Source organism: Oreochromis niloticus, linkage group LG6 (assembly GCF_001858045.2).
Source record: "Oreochromis niloticus isolate F11D_XX linkage group LG6, O_niloticus_UMD_NMBU, whole genome shotgun sequence".
Lineage (NCBI taxonomy): Eukaryota > Metazoa > Chordata > Actinopteri > Cichliformes > Cichlidae > Oreochromis > Oreochromis niloticus.
Window position 1 is genome coordinate 25,021,604 of NC_031971.2, and position 19,439 is coordinate 25,041,042.

General features: G+C 39.8%; 2 protein-coding genes and 1 long non-coding RNA gene across 6 annotated transcripts; 1 reads left to right on the forward strand and 2 right to left on the reverse strand.

The window, feature by feature from the left end:
* Positions 1 to 670: 670 nt before the first annotated feature.
* On the reverse strand, positions 671 to 6,538 carry pld6 (phospholipase D family, member 6). Of its 4 annotated transcripts, none has more exons than XM_005469927.3 (4): positions 6,401 to 6,538; positions 4,102 to 4,273; positions 3,663 to 3,892; positions 671 to 1,575 (listed from the first exon to the last, which is right to left on the reverse strand). In XM_005469927.3, the coding sequence occupies exons 2-4, from the start codon at positions 4,269 to 4,271 to the stop codon at positions 1,340 to 1,342; spliced, it is 636 nt and encodes a 211-aa protein (XP_005469984.1). In that variant the 5' UTR covers positions 4,272 to 4,273; positions 6,401 to 6,538; the 3' UTR covers positions 671 to 1,339. The 4 variants fall into 4 exon arrangements, with proteins under 4 accessions (XP_005469984.1, XP_025763570.1, XP_005469985.1 ...); XM_025907785.1 differs by lacking the exon at positions 6,401 to 6,538 and adding an exon at positions 5,942 to 6,079 and having other exon boundaries at positions 3,663 to 3,766; XM_005469928.3 differs by lacking the exon at positions 6,401 to 6,538 and adding an exon at positions 5,942 to 6,079 and having other exon boundaries at positions 3,663 to 3,769.
* Positions 6,038 to 9,812, forward strand: LOC100701647 (transcription elongation factor 1 homolog). Its single transcript, XM_003447889.5, has 4 exons — positions 6,038 to 6,151; positions 6,476 to 6,612; positions 6,713 to 6,783; positions 8,620 to 9,812. The coding sequence occupies exons 2-4, from the start codon at positions 6,497 to 6,499 to the stop codon at positions 8,682 to 8,684; spliced, it is 252 nt and encodes an 83-aa protein (XP_003447937.1). The 5' UTR covers positions 6,038 to 6,151; positions 6,476 to 6,496; the 3' UTR covers positions 8,685 to 9,812.
* On the reverse strand, positions 9,317 to 17,850 carry LOC102077431 (uncharacterized). The gene is made up of 2 exons (XR_003220403.1): positions 17,360 to 17,850; positions 9,317 to 15,801 (listed from the first exon to the last, which is right to left on the reverse strand). It is a non-coding gene; the product is annotated as an uncharacterized LOC102077431 (long non-coding RNA).
* Between the last annotated feature and the right edge of the window lie 1,589 nt (positions 17,851 to 19,439).

Below are 19,439 nucleotides of genomic sequence, written 5' to 3' on the forward strand. Positions count from 1 at the left end.
GCACAATTATTTTATTTTATTTGTTCTTTTGCGTGTACGATCAGTTTTCCATGGTCAAAAATCGATTTTTATATTGGTTTATTTTGAAGGTTATTGCCAAATTTCCGGTATTCTGTTGCCTCACCTGCTGGTGGACGCACTTTCAATAGTAAGCCTTCCGATAAAACAAACAAAGTAAAAAATACAAAACTATAAAAATAAATAAACAAAATTCCCAGGGGCGCTACATAATGTGTTGACTTGTGCAACAGTTAGGCATCCAAATCTCATGAGCTCCCAGGTTTACTGGACACCGACACGCTGAATAAAATATAGTGTCTGATTTTGTGGAGCTACCAGCTGTGGGGAACCCTTGTGTGAATAAAGGAAAAGTAGCTCTTTCCTCTTACCATTTACTAAACTGCACTTCAAAATATAACCCTCTAAAACACTTCAAGTGTTAGGTCACACAAACCAGCTGTGGTCTTTATTTACATGCATCAGCCTGACTATGAGCAAGTAGTCATGCACACCAGGGCACATTAATCATGTCCCGACCCGATTATCTTCACTCGTTGGGAAATCTCAAGTGATGTTACTGTTACAAAACGCTTCTGGTGAAATGAAGTGAATCATGTCAGAAAGGAAGAACCCTACACCTACCTACAGGATCATTTTTACAACAAACAAAGACTTTTATTCAACTTTTATTGGTGTTTGCCTGCAATAACAAACTATAATAAACAACTCTTATTTGCACTATAAACAAAGAACCGTATGTAGATTTGACAAAGGACATTAAACACAATCTATATTATAGATTTTCTCTTTACTTCCAAGGAAGGAACCACCTATTATTTTTTAAATGAGAAACAACGTCAGCCTGATAAGATCCTAAAAAAAGCTAATTTTATTAATAACTTTTGTCAACCTGTGACAAAACCTATAAAAAACAACACTGAATATATAAAGTACAATAACAAACAAAAAAACAAGTATTCAGATCCTAAAACAGAGGAATACACTTTACAAAGAAAAAACATTGTAGAACTTCAACACATTAATGTTACAGGGTTGTGAAAAGCAGTGGAACAACAGCAGGCCAGTCAAGCAGTTAGCACCTCAAAGGCTTTGTTTTCATCTAAAACCCCAAAACCTTTAACTTCACACTTAGCCAGCTAAATCACATAACAGTGTTATGAGTCATAAACATAAAAAAATCTAACTTTTAATACTCCTGTTATCTACAGACAGTAATGCTGTTACATTAACATGAATGAAGTATCCCGAAACTTAAACATAGCCTCTGGAGAAAAAGAAAAGGACACTTTTTTGAAACCTCACTCAGTATTCATTATGGCTAATCAGTCACTGAATTGAGGTCCTGGGCCGAATCATTGAGCCCCCATAGCCTGCAGAACTCCTTGACGAAAGGCTGAACCAGGTCAGGCTCCTCGGTGATGATGATGTTCTCCATGTTGCTCTGCACTGCTGTCAGCGTCCAGTTGAGGGAGCCGGTGATGAGCATGCGGCCATCCACCACTGCAAACTTGTGATGCATGTGGACGGCGCTCACATCGCACCGCACGCAGATCCCTGGGGAGCAGAGGGTGGACAGGCAGGAGGAAGGAAGGGAAACTCTTTAATGCCTTACAGTATACAGCGCTTGTTTCCCTTCATCTACTTACTGTGAAATTCTGCACAAAAATTCAATGCGCCTCACAAGGGAAAATGGTGGTTTTTAAAAGTACAATATGTATGTAACGATCTCTTTAGTGCTACACCTTTAAAGATTGAAAGACTGTTACATATGTGTTTCTAAATGGATGGTGTGGAAAACTGAGGACCCAGAGGACCTGTAAAATACAAAGGTATTGTAAGCAGACGAAATGCAACCGCATTAAAACCTGCGCGCTTTGACCACATATAGGATTACCTAACACCACATCAGCCTCTCATTAAATATTTAGGACACTCAGTACTTATTTCCATTATGGTTACCTTTTCTTGGAATATAAAAAACATATATAACATGCAAAGACTGTATATCTGTATATTTTTTGTAAATGTGACTGTTATGTGCATCTGAAAGTCAAACATAACTCATTTGCACTGCAACACAGAAAACTTGTGGGTTTAAAACAGGCAATATAAAGTAAAAAATGTAAAACATTCTGATCTAAACTACAGCACTGAGACCGAGTTTTTTTAATGCATTAAGTGTTTCTGTTCTTCAGTTGTGTTGTACGGAAATGATCATAAGGAGGATGTTGGATCTCAGTTTGCATTACCCGGCAGACCGCTAATTTTTAGATTGGCCTGCAGATTACTCTCAGAGATTAGTCATGCAAATCTTCTCTTGAATTTGGCAAGTGCATGCCTCTTTAAAAAAACACATTACCAGAAATGGCTTTTTAGCAAACTGAGGAAAGACAAGATCTTTTTCAGAATCTGTTTTATCATCCTTGTTGAAATGTTTAACAAATGAACTCTTGACTATCTCAAGTGATGATAACTTTTACCCCTGTGCTTTATTTATGTACAGCGGTTCAAGAAGCTCCACAAGATAATGATGAAATATACTAATAAGAAAAGAGAAGTTGACTGTTCTTTGTGCCAAAGTGGTTTTCGTGTGATTTGCAGTCAACACACACATACACACAAAAACACACAGACTTTCTCTCTGAAGGGACACACTTTGCTGTCTGGCTGCCAGTTTTGCACTTACTTAATTCTTACTTAAAGCCTCTGTCTTGCAAAAAATAAAAAATAAATAAAAAGGGTTACACTGTATTAAAGTTGAGTGTCTCATTAAAGAACCACAAAGATCTCCAATGCCCTGCAGTTGGAAAATAAAATACACTGGTGAAGACAGTGTCATTTTCACCAGTGGATGTACAGCAATGGTTCAAAGAGTATGAGCGAGAGCGCATAAGGGACAGAAACAGAAGAAAAGGGACAGACTCAATCAAATATAGGTGTGATATATAGTTAGTTAGCTAAGTGCAAAAAGCTGCAAAGAGACGGCTCAGACTTATTAGGGCAGACAAATCAAAAATGGAAAGGTTTTGCTGATTGGTTTGTGGAAATAATTGTGTGGGTTTTTTTTTTTTCTAGCTTACTGACGACAGGACCCTAAGTTCAGCAGTAAAAGGGATATTGTTGATATATGTTTCCAGAGGCTGATATATGGCTGGAGTAATCTATTAAATGCAGAGTGGGCTGCAGAGAAAGTGAGACAGCATGAGTCAGACACGTGACACAAAATCTTTCAGAGAATGATTAGTCTGACTCATAGGAGGGCTTGTAGCGGCAACCTCCATTCACACAGACAGCTCCTTTTATCTCTCTCTAATCACAACTAAGGAACCCAGTGATAGTAACAATGACACTTAAAGTCAAAGAACATAAACTGAGCACCATTTCTTGAGCAGGACCTGAGTCATCCTTCTCGTATCTCAAAAGAAATGTGTCTATAATAATGATCTCAGAGGTTAGTGTGACTGTTTTAAACCAATAACACCCCCCAAAGGACTACATACAGTATGTCTCAGTGGCCTGTGTGAGATTTATGAGACACTTTGCAACAATAGCACCCTGAGTCACACACTGACTCAAGTTACAATATATATGTATGCTTCAAAAACATTTCATATATAGAAAAAATATATCTCCTCCCTTACCGGCTTTGCGGAGGACGCCGATCTGGGAGCCACTGATGGCTGAGTAGACCCTGTCAGTGAGGACTCGGATGGTTACACCCCTGCTATGCAGCAGCAGTACAGCCCTACTGAGATCCATGTTGGAAAAAGAAAAAAGACACAAGTCCAGAGAAGAGCAAGCAGACAGGATGTAGCGGAGAAGTCGAGAGAAAGAGGTGTCTACACCATGAGGCAATGAGCAGACATGGGAGCTGGAAGAGCAGAAAACAAAAGATCACCTGTCATAATTCATGACCACTTAAGTAAAGTTTAGCTTTCAGGGTTCATTACATGCGAAAAAAATACTTAAGCAGATAAAACATGATTTTAAAAAGAGGTGAAGTTAACAGACATTATAACACTTTTGGCAGCGATATAGGAAAACAATAATTACATCAAGTCTCACTGATGTTCCACTTACTGAGGTAACGTGGGAGAGAAGATGTGCTCCACACAAGCCACCTTTGAGGGGAAGAAGAGGACCTTATTGGTGACTCTTTCAGACCGGCGACGACTGAAGAGCCAAAAGAGCAGCTCCAGACTGAGGGAGAGGCCCACCACTCCCAGGCTGACCACCTTTACTGTCCACATTGCTACCATGTAAAGAAAATAACTTTAAGAACCAAATGTATAGCATAATGAAAACGTGCTTGTCCTCATGCATGATCATAACGCGTTTTAATGTAGCCTCTTTAACACATATTTCATACAGTATAATAATTGTACCATTTGTTTTATGTATGTGTTCAGCTGTAAAACAAGCTAAATTGTGGAGGACTCCAGCTTATCAGTTCTGAGGATTCATGCCCTTATAAACAACCTTTTCTTATTTTCTCGTCTCACCCCTCATTAGATCAGTAGTGCAATGTTTGTAGCTCCACAATGTTTTTTAAAAAAAAATACAGAACATCTTCAACTCTGTAGGAAACCTCTATGAACGCTGCTAAGATAACGCATACATTTAACACATGTAGCTTGAAAACTAAGGCTTGTTTCATATTTGCCATAAAAGGATCTTGATTATCTCAAATACTTTTGGGAAAATATTATGTAGACTGATGAGACAAAAGTTTGGGTAAAGTTACATCTGATGTAAACATAACACAGCAGTTCATTAAAAAAAACATCATACTGACAGTCGAACATGGTGGTGGTAGTGTGATGGTTTGAGTTGCTTTGGTGCTTCAGGATCTAGATGACTTGCAGTAATTGATTGAACCATTAATTCTCCTCTTTACCAGAAAATCCTGAAGGAGAATGTCTGGCCTGCAGTTCATGCCCTGAAGTTCAATCGCAATTAGGTTATGCAGGAAGACAATGATCTGAAACATATCAGCAAGTCCACCTCCAAAGTCCAGATTTAAAGCAAATCGAGATGCTTTGACATGACCTTAGACTGTTTATGCTTAAAACCCTTCAGTTTGGATGAATTTAGAGCTAGCCAAAATTCCTCCACGGTAAAGTTAAAGTCTCACTGCCAGGTATCTCAAACGCCTCATTGTAGTTATTGATGCCAAGGGTGGAAAAACCAGTTATTAGACTTAGGGGACAATTATTCTTTTCACACAGGGCCAGGTAGGTTTAGATAACTCCCCACTTTAATAAATTAAATTATCATTTAAACATTTTATTTTACTATATGCTCTATTGATTTTATTTGAAACTAAATGATGTACAATATTAACATAAATATTGCCATTATGATACATTATATCAAAGTTAGCTTAAAGCTAATCTTCGCCTCCAGTCACTTGGTAGGTTACATTACAAATAACTATAACAACAATAAAATAAACAATACAATATCTCATAAAAGGTAAATCACACAAAACACACATCCACATGCCCATGAGCGCCAAATATGAAACAACAGGAATTATCTCAGTCTGATGAGAGTGCTGCAGTTCTTAAAGATGTCAGGCTTTCATACCCTTACTAGGGTTATCTTTGTCTAAAAATTTTAAAAATGATCTGAAACATGTAAGTGTGACAAATATGCCAAACAAACTGTTTTTCACTGCACTTTGTTTTCGGCTTTAACCAGTAGAGTGCAAATTAGCTCCCTTAATCGGTTAACCAAGCTGAACTGAGTGAATCAAACCTGCATCTTAACAGTGTTGAGCTACTGTTTCTGACAAGAATTCGACGCACGCAAGCACAGTTTAACCAGCATTAGCCGTGCGAGATGTGGAGCATATGTCAAAACAGCAAAACTGAGGTTTTTATTTTATTTTATTTCTTTAAAAAAAACAAAAGCAAACCTGAACAAGCTTCTGTCGCCACCACGTGGGAATAGGCAGCGCCAAGATCTTTGTCGTCACTATCAGGCACTTAACAGACATGTCAGCTAGCCAATAGCAGGCCATGACACTCACGCTCTTCTCCAATTACGTAACGCGAAGAATTACGGGTGCTGGAGCCAACGGAAGCCGTTTCCGCAAAACGGTAACGTGTGTTTTCAACAAGAAGAGGTAAACACCCGTAAACTATTAATACATAACGTTTACCGGTCATTGTGTGTTTAATATGTGGGGATAGTTGAGGTATAATGAAATAGAATATAGCATTAATTAGTTTTTTTTTTATTTTTTTTTATCGCAAGACGATATGTATTGCACGAGAGAGCAACAACAAACATGCTAACGTTAGCCTGTTAACTACAGTGTGGGGCAGCAGCAGCAACTGCCAGCTGGTGTTGTTCTTTTAGCAAGTATTCTCACATATATATGGTGCTGTTGGTCCAGTGTACTTGCTGTCTTTGTTGAAGCAGTGTGATTTATGCTTCTTTCACTCAGACTCGATTCCCTTTGTGTACAATGGGTCGTCGCAAATCCAAAAGAAAGCCTCCTCCAAAGAAGAAGATGACGGGGGATCTGGAAACTCAGTTCACATGTCCTTTCTGCAACCACGAGAAGTCATGTGATGTCAAAATGTATAGTGCCCACCTAAACACACCTGGTCTATGGTTCGTAGGTAGATTTCTTAGGTGATTGGTGGTCTCTGACGCTTCTTCTCGCTTTGTCTTTCAACAGGGAGAGAAGCAGAAACACTGGGATAATATCATGTACAGTCTGCTTGGAGGAGTTCCAGACCCCCATTACCTGTATCCTTATTGAGTTTTAGGTGGCAGCTCTCTTTCTCATACAGCAGCAAAGCAAATATAAGGCAGAGCAGTTTCTTGTTATTTTATTGTCTTTGCACATTTAAATTTGTTTTTTATATGAGGAAAAGTAGTTTGACAAAATAAAATATTAGCTCATACATTATTCAGGGGTTATGGAAGTTCATAGGGATGTACTATGAAACCAGTTTAATGGCTTAGTGTTGCGCTTAAAGTCAGAGTTTTCTGTGTCACAAAAGTGGTCCTTGTTTTACCTTGATAAAAACCTATGCTGAACACACAACCTGGTTGAGAGCAGGTTATCTTTAGAGTTTTGGTGTAAAATTCAGTTATTCTTAAAATTGATTTATTCTTCTGCAGGAAATCTACGTCCTAGCTTACGTTGTAACCAGAAACTCATTTTATCCCTGCACTGCAACCATGCACCCCATCAAAGTAATGGTGGTATGTGTTGATCCGACATTTGGTTGCATTTCTCTGGAGGTGCACATCAAGTTACCTAGAAGGTTGTGGCGTAGGGTTAAAATGGCACTGAGGCTCATGCGGTTATTATATAATAACTTAATTTAAAGTGTTTGTTTTACCGCTCTGTGCGATTAATCCCAAGATTTTCCGCAGGAATAATCTCCTGACTTTTTTTTTTTTTGTACCAGTCTTGTTCTTTACTGTTATACGTTTTATATTCTTGGCGGATTTTTAGACAGCATTTTATTGTCATCATCTGATAACATCTGTGAAGTGTAGGTGGCACTCACAGGTATCATTTCACGTGGAAGAAAAGCCACATGATTTTATGTGAGCGCCCACAGAGCCTGAAGCAGAACACCCTTAATGGAGAAAGTTTATAACGTGCATCACAACAATGGTTGTCTAGGGTTATAGTCTTTTACAAGCACGTTAAAGCAAAGAAACTCTGTCTTTATTGAGCTTTGTTCGTTGTATACTGCCTCTTTGAATAATATAGAGTGGCATTAGGCTAAAATCTTGGTCATACATATGCAGGTGGTCAGGTTGTTGGTCATTTCTTTCTTTCTTTGTAAGGCCCTATATGTTTTACTAATAGCTTGTCTTGGGAAACCTGGCTTAAAAGTCAGTGTCAGCATTTGCATTCATTGCCTGACCACATCACTGAAATGAGATAGTGTCTCTTTCATATACTGTGCACGTGACCATAGCTTCTAACCTATCTCAGGTTGACTATGTAGTAAGTCCACCTAAAAACTAACTGGTACATAACTAAATCAGTATTTGTTTTGGTGTTTGGAAATTCTTAGTAGATAAAAGAATAATACCGTTATGTTGTTTTCACTTGGCCACAGTAACCACATAGATTAAATCAGATATCTTGAGAGCCTAATTGTAGATCATATGGGCAATTTAATGATATCAAATGACTGAATTACTTCGGTTGCTGACGGCTGGAAGACGAGGTTACATTTTTAGGAAAAAAGAGGTTGTAGGCTGACTTTAAATAAAGATTATATAATCAAACTATATTGTTATACTTTAAACAACAGCAGCTCACGTCATTTTTCCATCTCTGTGTTGTCTGAGACCAATATGAGGAACTGTTTAATTTTATCAGAGTAATAAAAGAGTACTGGTACAAGCTTAGAAAGGCAGGAGACCTTTGGAAAATGTTAATTAGTTTATTTTACTTCTGATAAATAACCTGGCTTCAGAATGTGATTTGCTCAAACACATTGTAATAACTGGAACTTTGTATTGATTTTTAAAGTTCAAGTCATTCTCTGTCTATGGATACTTTTGTTTTTAAGCAACAGCATCGTTTTTTATCCTTAATACATTCTTCTTCAGATCTGTCAGAGCCAGTTGATGTGTACAGTGATTGGATAGACGCCTGTGAAGCAGCCAATCAATAGAACTCATGAAAATGGTTAGAAACAGAGCGCAGTTAAGTTCTACCCACACTGAAGAGGAAAACCTTTTTTTTTTCTTTTTTTTTTTTGCATTGCTTGGTGCATGCTTGTCACTCGTTCCTGTTCACAAAAAGCTGTCAATTGCCCGAAGGCCAGTTTGCAGGTTCTTGAACTCTTTATAAGCTGCCAAACAAAAAACTGAGCTTGAATCTGCAGCAGAAATGGGGGAAAATGTGCAACTACTGATAAATAAAATATCCAAATGTCAAATTTGTGGGTACTCTGTTGCCAACACATACCTAGCATTAACTTTCTAACAGCTAACTAGACATGGATGCTACAATAATTAACCTGATAGTAAAATCTAATCTATTTTAGCTAGCTACAGGCATTTTGTTGCATATTGTGAGGCCGGCTGTTTTCCTTCTAGCAGGCCTGATTTTCAGAGTATGACATGTTGCGCTTTGTCTCTACACCTGTCAGAAAGGTGGTGAAGAGTTCTCCCCTTTCTGTTTAAGGTTTCAGCTCACAACTCTAGTTTTGACTCTTGAGATTTATTACATAATTTGTTCTGTGCACTGTACCCTGATTTATCTTCACACATTTAGCAGAGCTGTCTGTTTTAAAAATACAGCTTTTTGGGGGTGGGGGGGACCTTACTGGTGATCATCTAGGTCCATTCTTTTAAAATAAAGTATTTTGCATTGAAAAAATGCTTCCAGGTATTTAGTTTCTAACTGCTAGAGCTATCTAAGAAATACAAAAGATTATGCAAGCGAACATATCCACATCTTAGCATTTGAATATTTTAATATGAATATTTGTATCATGAAAGAAACTATGAATATGGTGAGTAGGTTGATTTTAAAATGGACAACACTTGAGTATTATTCCTACAGTTTTTCACAGTCTGACACAAGCAACACGATCTAGTTGAAGAGTAAAAATGGTCTTTTTTTATGATTTATACACTCTGGGTATGAGGAATCTTGAGCCGGATGTTTGTTCAGTCCAACTGCAGTGCTGGAAAATGTCACTGAAATAGCTAATCATGAGCTTTGTGTGTATGTGTGTGTGTAATCTATAATGATTACTCAGATTTAAGTATGATGTTACAGATTCTGGTCATAATGCAATCACTCAGACATCTGTGTCACAGCATTAGGTCATTCCACTCTGGAGAGGAACAAGATGTTCAAGATTCACGCTGAGCTGCTGAGTTCATGAGTTTTAAAATGTTTTTAATCCATTCAGTTTCTCTGTTTGTGATGTCTTCAGGTTATATGTTCATGAAATAAAATAATTTTAAGAAGCATAAATGTTCTTTTAATGGGCATGTATATGCAGTAATGTACAGTATTTCGATGCCTTGAAGTCAGTAGTTTATGCTCAATGACACTCTCCTACACAGCCATCTGTTTTGGGTATCATGAATCAGAGCTGTTCTGTTTAATGTTTACTTAATGGATATGTTTGATTTTGATCCTGTGGTAGAGACTTAAGGGTAACCCCATCATTATTAAATTTTTCTTTACGCTCCACAAATCTGATGAAAATTCCAAATCCAAGCAGTATGATGTTATGTTTTCTGACTTACCTGTCCTGTTGATCTCGCGTCTGCCGCTTAATGGGAAGAAGCAGTTTCATTTTGCAGAAATACTCTGTAAATTCTAGAAACAGCATGCTACTGTAGCTTAGTAAATATTACAAAAACAAATTCTTGGATTTGTTAAGATGGTTTTCACCCACATGTTCATAAACACTTGGGGTGCTAATAAGTATTTATGGAAGCAAGAATGTGTGTGTGTGGGCTTGCCTCCAAATAAACCACATTGTCCAGATCTTAATGAGAAAAAACACACAACCCTGTTAAAGTCTGGCTTATTAACGTGATTATTTTTTTGTAACATTTTTACGGCAATCGGTGGCTCTACAAACAGACAGATGACTTAATTAGTTTTTACTAAGAATTGTTAAAAAAGTAATTAGGCTTGCCACCTTATATATTTTATGCGATATTAAAATATTCCAACAGAATAACAGAAACGTAAAATGATAACCAGCATGACTGAGTGAAGACTTTGATGAATATCAGGTCAGATTTATGTGTGTTTGTGTATATAAGCACAATTATAAGAGATTTGCTTCCTTGAAAGGTTGAATGATTGAAAGATGTTTCCCCGCATCATTAAAAAACATTAAATTTTTTATTTATAAGGCTGTCTTATAATTTCAAATTATTATCTTTGAAATAATTTGAAAGCCAATATTAATTAAAAATGGTACAAAGACAACAGAATGATGAAAATTAAAACTTTTATTTTTTTGAACTGGACAGCAGCAACATGTGTTTTGCACAGTTTCACAGCGGTCGTATACTCGTGTGTTTAATCCACACCGTATGTACAGCATAATGGCAAACACTTATTTAAAGATATAAATGCTGGAAAGGGCGTCGGCACCTTGCATATGCTACACCATAGGCTTTACATAGAATCACTGCATAAATATTAATTACGCGTCAGTGCTCATGAGGTTAATTAGTAACATGAATGGTTACAATTAGCATCTCAGAAGCAAACACAGGGAGTTCACCACACTGTCGCAGAATGCACAGGACAAATCATTTCAGGATTTTCATAATTCATGGTACATGATATCATTAAGAGCATCCACAGAAAAGTGTATACACAATGGGCACAGCTAATTTTAGGAAACCATCATTAGGAAATATAGTTAATCACTCCACCCACAAATGGGGGTTAAAACTACCATGTGAAAAAAAGGATAAAAAAAAACATTTAAAAAATCATCTTGGGTAAGAGGAGAGGGATGTGATCTGATTTGTGATTAGCATGCAATCCAAAGGGAAGGCGTTTCTGCGAATGACATCTGTTAAGGTGCCATTAATAGTGAGCAACATATGCTTCAATCCAGACAACATCTTGTCAGGGAAAGCCTTGTTTTATTTCAGCAAGACAATGCCAGACCACATTCAATATGTATTATAACTGCAATGCTGTGTAATAACAGAGTCCTGGTGCTAGAACTGCCTGCAGTCCAGAGCTGTCACCTACTATAAACATTTGGCACACTATGAAACAAAGAAAAATAAAAAAAAGAAGCCTGTATTTGCTGAGCAGCTAAAATCTTAATGTAAGCAAGTAATGTAAAACACCCTGCTTTCAAAAATGCAGCATTTGGTCTCCTCGGTCCCAAATGTTTACAGAGAGCTGTTTAAAAAAAATACAACAGCAGCAAACAGCACCTTGTTGCAGCTTTTTTGAAAAGTGTTGGTACCATTATGATCATCAAATAATTGCATTTCATTTTTAATTGGCCCTTTACACAACTTTACAAAGCCTTTATAAAACTGGGTTTGCATTGTACAGTATGTTTCGCGCTAAAAGCGAAATAAGGTTTTTTTGAGTTTGTGCAGTTTTGATCCTTTGATATCCTTAAACACAGAGTCAAAAATACGATTTCTGATAAATAGAAAATCCCGCACAGCACAATGAAGATGGAGAAAACCAAAACGCTGATTTAATTAATTACAGCAATTTAAATGTCCCAAAGACAACGATGGCACCTATTTCAAATTAAACGTCTCTGTGTGCAGCTCCTTATCTACTGTCTTGTGGCATTTGTGACCGTGACGCATTTTAGGAGTCCAGTATCCATTCATCCCCACAGAGCGGAGGATGTAGCAGATCACAAATGAAAGAAGACACAGTGTAGCAAGGTTGTGCACCAGGCAGGGCTGAGTGATAATAGATGAGATGTGGAGTGCCTGCCTGGGCTCTCCACCCAGGAAGAGTGTGTCCATGCATGCGAGCACTGTACTGTGTATTGTGTTTGATGATGGACCCCAGCTGGAGAGGTATTGACGACGCCTTATGAAACATGCTGGAGGATGATTACAATGGAGAATGATTATCACTTAGTCTCTTCTCTGTCTCTGCACGTCCCCTCCCACTGCCTCCCCCTCTCTTCTATTTCTCGCTTCTTCTTTCTCCTCTCCCATTCAGCACGCGAGGTCAAGTGTCACTCCGTCTCCGTTGTCAAGGCTGCCAATCACCCACACAGTGAGTGCAAGGCAACTGTTGCCAAGGAAACAGAGCGATTTGGTTGCTAGGCACCTGGAGCTGTGCTCACAATAGTCATTTTGTTGCTTAGAAGCACACACACAAATACACGCCAAGCCGCAGAAATGGCTTTGCCCAATCAACAAGTTTATGCAACCTCGGAGTGAAATTTGTATAAATTATAATTACACACTCTTAAGAGATTTGCTTACACAGTAGTAAGAAATCGTGTGAATGATAAGGGTGTAATTTATCACGGACATAACCAGATGCTAATGTATTGCTGAATTTGCAATGAAATGCTGATTTTCTAATTTATAATACTTAGCAATAATGCTAATGCGCCCAAAATGTAAAATGTTTTATTCGAACACAGCTGCTACCTGATTAATCAGCACGCCCAAACGTCCGGGAATTTTTCAAACCCACACCTCAGCTTGATCAATAAAGAACATAAACATCCATCATTCTGACTAAAAATAGTTAACCATAAAATCAGTCAATCCCTTATTTCCTCACTGGCACATGGACCCAGTGAACCTACTAGCTGCACCGTGAGTGCAGTCATATATGTGAGATCTATCTATATGCCTATTTTTGTGAGATCCCTCAATCCCCGATTTTCCTACCAGCATCTAGATTATGTGACCATTCAGGCACTTGAGCGTATGCGCGAATGTGGGTCTGGATCTCCATCGTGACAGCCAGTCAGCTGAGCTGAACGCTGAAATGTCAGCCATGGGTGCAAGCCTTGACATGTCCTCATGTGGTACTGTCTACTGTTGCTGCTACAGGCATCAAACACACATTTTTAGCAAGATTTGAAAATAGGAATGCAACAGTGGTTGCAAGTGCAGCGGTACGATGCTTATGCACAGTTATAATATATTATATTATCCCCTTGCCTGGGGGATGTGAAGTCCAGGAACACACGGCTAGTTTTTTTCTTTTAACTTGAAATTTCTGCTCAGCTTCAGGAAAATGTTCAGTGCAGAGTGTGAAGGTCTGTGAAAGACACCCATCAACTGATAAGATTATAGGATCACTTGTGTGCACGACTGAATGACAAGGGTATGCAATCAAGAATTTGGAATTAACGTCTAAGTCTGAAGACTTTTGTGTTAAGCTCCCTGAACTAATGCCTGGGGGTTTAGCTTAGTGGCATGGTACAAGTCTTTCCCACCAGCACCTCTGCAGGGGAGGCTGAATCTAGCCAATGACACAAACTCATTTCCTCCACAGGTGTAAAGGGTTGACATGGTTGATAAAACTGCGATGATAAAACCCTTTCATTGGCTGGATTGGATTTGGGCTCCTGCTAGCCCTGATTGGATTCTATTTAAAAATAAAAAAACCCTTTCTGATTAAACAAAATAAGCCTTTGCCATAAAAAGTCACCTCTGGGTGCTTAATTAAAAATCACCAAATGCCTCAGTTTGACTATACATTTAAATGTGTCTGCCTGGGCTCTGAGCAATGTTCTGTTTATGGTCCAGTGCTGATGATAAAGCTTCCGCTCGACTACGCGTATTCTCAAGCAATAACATCCACATCTGTATTATCAACCCAAGAATACCCGTGGTCGAGACAGGAGCAGAAATGCCCACCTCCTCCCCTCTATTACTTTCTTTCTCCTCTCGACTGTGGAGCTCACTTTCCTTTTCTGTGTGCTTCCCTTCAGCTCCTGCACTCTGAATAAGATTGCAGTGTTGAAGTAGGTCTGTGTGGAGGCACATCTTTAAGGACAGCACCTGGGATAAAAGAGACAAAAGAGATCATTTTTTTTTTCATTTTTTATCCTTGAATGACAAGGGAGCGGCATTGCTCTGAGGTTATAATACGCATTTAACACACGCAGTCACATCTCGAGCACACTGTTAGACTGATAACCCGACTGTAAGCAACAGCAACGCATACATCCACACACAGACACGCAGGCAGCCTGCTATGCGTCTTTACCTGAGCTGCACCAAGTAAACAGATTACACTGCCAACAGCTAGTCCCTGTGCTCTCCCCAGTATCAAGCAACCATTTAGCCAAGCGCTGAGGGAGAGGGCAGGCTCACCAATTATCAAATAGGTGTCAGTATGTGTTACACTGCACTGAGGGGAGAGAGTGATTACCAAACAGATGTTTAGTCCTCACCTCCATCCTCCCCTCCTCACCCGCTGTCTTCCTTCATACTGTTTACGACTCCATTCGACCATCTATTTCCTCCTTCCTTTGCTTTGTCTCCTCTCCCCTCAACTATTGTTGGACCACTTCCCTGGATACGTCCCCCATCTCCTCCCCACCTCAACACACACTCTCTTTCTCTCTTCCTTGGTCCGTCCCATGGAGAATAAGCTCTACTCTCCCCTATCCACACTTGCCAATTAGAGCCACAGTAGCTGTCAGTCAATAGCTGAGGAGGAGAGAATGAGGGAGAAGGAGATTCATTGGGAAAAGAGGGGGTGGGAGTTGTCGGGTTGGTGGGGTTACATCAGCACCACAGACAGTTCCCCCCGGAAACAAACTAGTTTACAAACCTGACTTGATGCACTCTCTTTTCTTTTCTTTTTTTCCTCTCATCTCTCACTTTTCCACTTAACCTTTCCTCTCTAATCATTGTGATCCCTCTGCTGCCCTTCCCTCTCTTTGCCCCGCATTTACCCTTTTATCCCTTTGTTATCCTCGGATCAGCTTGTTTATCCATTCGCACACACACACATGAACCAATCACCTATCAAAGGTGCACTTCAGGGAACCTGACACCCCTCAAAAGTTCCCATTTGCCACTGACAAAACCCCTCACCTCTCAGACTCTGGTGATAGTCTACTTCCTATCCTGCTGTCATTCTGCGAGAAGTGCCAAAACTAGCTAGGGCCATCACATCGACAAGATCTTGACGCCTCCCTCATTACCTATACTTCTCTAGTCTTCTCGCCTCATCTCTCCCCTTCGCATCTTGCCTCTTCCTCCATCCCAACTGTCCATGTCTGGGCTGCTGATGATGACAACTCAAGTGGACGTGTCTTCTGTTCTCACCAAGAGCTGTGAAGAGATGTACGTAGGTGTCAGAGATCTGGTGTAAAAATACACCCTGCTGCTGCCCTCTTCACTACTCAGGACCGGTCTGTGTCTGCTCGGTGTCACTGGAATGTCTTCGTGTAATTTGAAGACATGCTTCAGTGTGGTTTTAGCCGTGTATGCGGGGGTTAAGCTATGATAGCAAGACACTCACATATGGGTGTGCCTGTGGCAGCAGTTTTGAGTGTACAGACAGGCAGGCCTTTTTTTCTCGCCTCCCTTTTACGTTCGCAATCATATGAAGTTGCCCCGCATGCACATTTTATAATTCTAATAATTTCTGCATAGACTTGGTAAGAACTTCATTTCGCAGCGAACGACATCTGGCTCGCATTTATAAGAAAATCCATTTCCTGAATTGACTTGATTGAAAGTGAACTGGCTCCAGCTGGAGGGCCTAATGAAAGAAAATCGGTCTGTGTTTCATATTTATGTCTGATGCAACAGACTTATCAATCCTTTAATGTACCTGGTATTTCAGATAGGATACAGAATCACAAGTGGCTGTGCCAGGGGCAAAGACAAGACAGTCTTGAGATGGAGACAGAGACTAAGCGGATGCTGAGCTGCTGCTTGCACATTACTGCTTAATTGCTTGGAACTAAAGGCACTGTTATGAGGATGTTTATGCTTATGCCTGCAACAGCAAATCTTTCCAGTCATTTTTTTTTCTTTTTTGCTACACTGTGGGGTCTAATAGTCACCACACAGACAAAAACTAAACGACCAAGCGATGGCCATTGCAGAAAATTCAGCCTATAGTGCAGAATAAGAAACCAACCCATCAGCCTTGGGCCAAACTTTTAGTGACAAACTTAAAAGAGACACTTTGGTTTCTTTAACCTTAATGCATAGGCTCCAGTTGGCCTACTAGCCCAGATAACCAGACAACCACACACATCACTGTAAAAATTGCAGATAGCCAGCACCTGTCCCCTACGTGACAGGCTTGGATATTAAGCTTTCTTTGTTTGTAAATACATCCGCTTCTACTGACAAGGAGAACCCAGTTCAGAGTGGCAGGCGTGGATTGAATCCTTAACCCTTTGCAGGGAGCGTGAAAGAGATTTTTAAGCATCTTTTCTTTTTTCTTTTTTTCTTTCTTCTTTTTTTTCCCCTCTCCCCCCCCCAACCGGATACAAAGGAGGAAGACACGTTGGCATGCTGTTGTGGTTAAATATTAGCCTAAGCTGCATGCAGGTACAATTCGCATCAAGTAATCTGATAGGCACTTGGGAGTGAGGCTGCTGGGACCAACCTGTTTAGTTATCAAATCCTTAAGCGTGCCAGCGACAAATTGATAGGGCGTTAATCTCATGCCATGCTGTGCTGCAAAGCGGCTAATGAAGCAGAAATCTACAAGTCTTGTTTTCTTCACTTCAGGGATTATCAACAAAATATCTTTAATAAACAGGACAGTGTAAAGTGACGGGACCCTGAGCAACAACGCCGTGCTGCGAACTGTGCCCAAATCGCTTTTCGTGGTTAATGAAAGCGAAAAAAACAAAGACATTTAACTTACCGCCACGTCCACCTTTATGTCAGCTGAAAAAGCCGCTCCATATGCTGTACAACGTATCCATGCTCAAGTGTAGTGATAATAGACTGTGCTGTGCAGGGAAACGCCCCCCTCCCCGCTATTCCTTTTCTCCACTGTGCGCTCCTCACCCTGCATGTGGGGAATCACATAACCACTCCTTGTTTTTTCCATTCTCTCCGAGGGAGGGATGGAGCGATGGAGCCTATGCAGCAGCATCACTATCCCATGCCATGCAACTCATCTGCAACCTCTCACCTCTCTTTTCCTCCTCCTCTGATTCTTATCCCCTCCTCCTCTTCTCTTTCTTTCTTTCTTGTCCATGCCTCCATAAAACCACGCCGACAAGGAGCAATGCCCCCCCCGCCCATAGTGCAGCGGTCCCCAAGTCCAGGGCCATAATGGACCACCGGTAGGCCCTAGAGAAAGAAAATAGAGATATTGGCTTTACACATCGAATGCAACACTGGTTGATTAATTCGCCCCCCTGGTTGTAGCACACGGTGCCTTTTTGTTGTTGTTGTTGTTGTTGTTTTTAATTTTCCTATGCAAAAAATATCATATGTGGGCGGCTTTCACACGAAATCTGTATTTATCACAGGTGTCACGTTTTGTAGTTCATTGTTCGTGGATTCGTGATGCTTTGAGCCCGCTGCAGTCTGACTAATATTCTAAATAATGTGAGTGAACAAACCTGTAAAACACAATGCAATCTGGTGCAACAGTCAGGTAATAAATCACCTAAAACCTGCAAGTTTTTCAACAAGGCGTTTTAATCTTTCACGATATTGCTTCAACCCCATGGTCATTTTAGATTTTAGTTTGTGCTGTTATTGACTTAAAGGTCTGGGCTGTTGCAGTGCGTTACATTTGGCATTACATATATTTACCGTTGGCTTAATTTGTTTTAAAATCTCATTTAGCTGTGTCTCTTTGGGAGGGAAAGCCAAATGCAGTACTTATTTGCCCACTTAAAAGAGGGTTCTGTTGTTTGTTATTGTTGTTGATGTTGATTTAATGGGACCATTTTAAAATTTACTGCCAGCAACACATTTCATGTTCACTGTGTGTTTCATTATTCTTCATTAAATAACACTCCTTTTGGGGGAGAACTGAGGATATCTGTATTTTTCCAAGTGAAATCTTTCCTCAGTCTTGCTCAATAAGGTATTTCTCAACAGTTCAAGGCTTCGTCAGTTTCATTACACAATGTGCCAGATGTTTTAAATAGGTGACAGATATGATATGCAGGCAACCCAGTTTTGCACCTGGACGCTTGTACTGTGTGCACAAGGTGGCTTGACATTACCTTGCTTAAATAAGAAAGGCCTACACTGGAGAAGATTTTGTCGTTCTTGCAGCATACGTTAGTCCAAAACACACGTATCCTGTTCAGCATTGGCGCTGCCTTCACAGAAGTTTGAGTCATCCACTAGGTGGTCCCATTCCTCTTTAGGCTGCAGGGTGTGGCATCCACCGTTTCTCAAAAAGAATTTTAGCTTTTTATTGGTTACCTGATAGTACAACTCTTTTTTTTCTGCGCATCTAAAGCGAGCTTGGACCCAAAAAAGGGAGTGGCATTTCTGGCTCTTGTTCATATTTGTTTTATCTTTGTGAGACAGAGTTTTAACTTTCATTCACGGATGCAGAGACCAACTGCGGTTTTCGGTAGAATCATCACTGCAACCCAAACGGATAAAAGATTTCAACCACTTAGTGTAGATTTACAGATTTCTCACTACAGAGAATGAATCTGGATTCTCAGAGTGTTTTAATGACAATGTATACCACAGACTACATATTCTTCCAATTATCGTGTGTGTATTTATAGTTGCACTTGATTAAGGGCGTTTGCTGCAGAGTCTCAAAAAGATTTCTACTGTATATTCCCCGGTGGCGTGTCTGTGTTCCTTTTAACAATCTTTCTCTTATATATTCAGCGGATGGTCTTCCTTATTAGACATGCTGGATAGGATTGGTGGTAAAGACATTTTTGCTCATCTCCTCATTTGGTGGTGTGTAAAAGGGCTGACCGCTCAAAACCATTAGAGTGTGTGCATGTGTA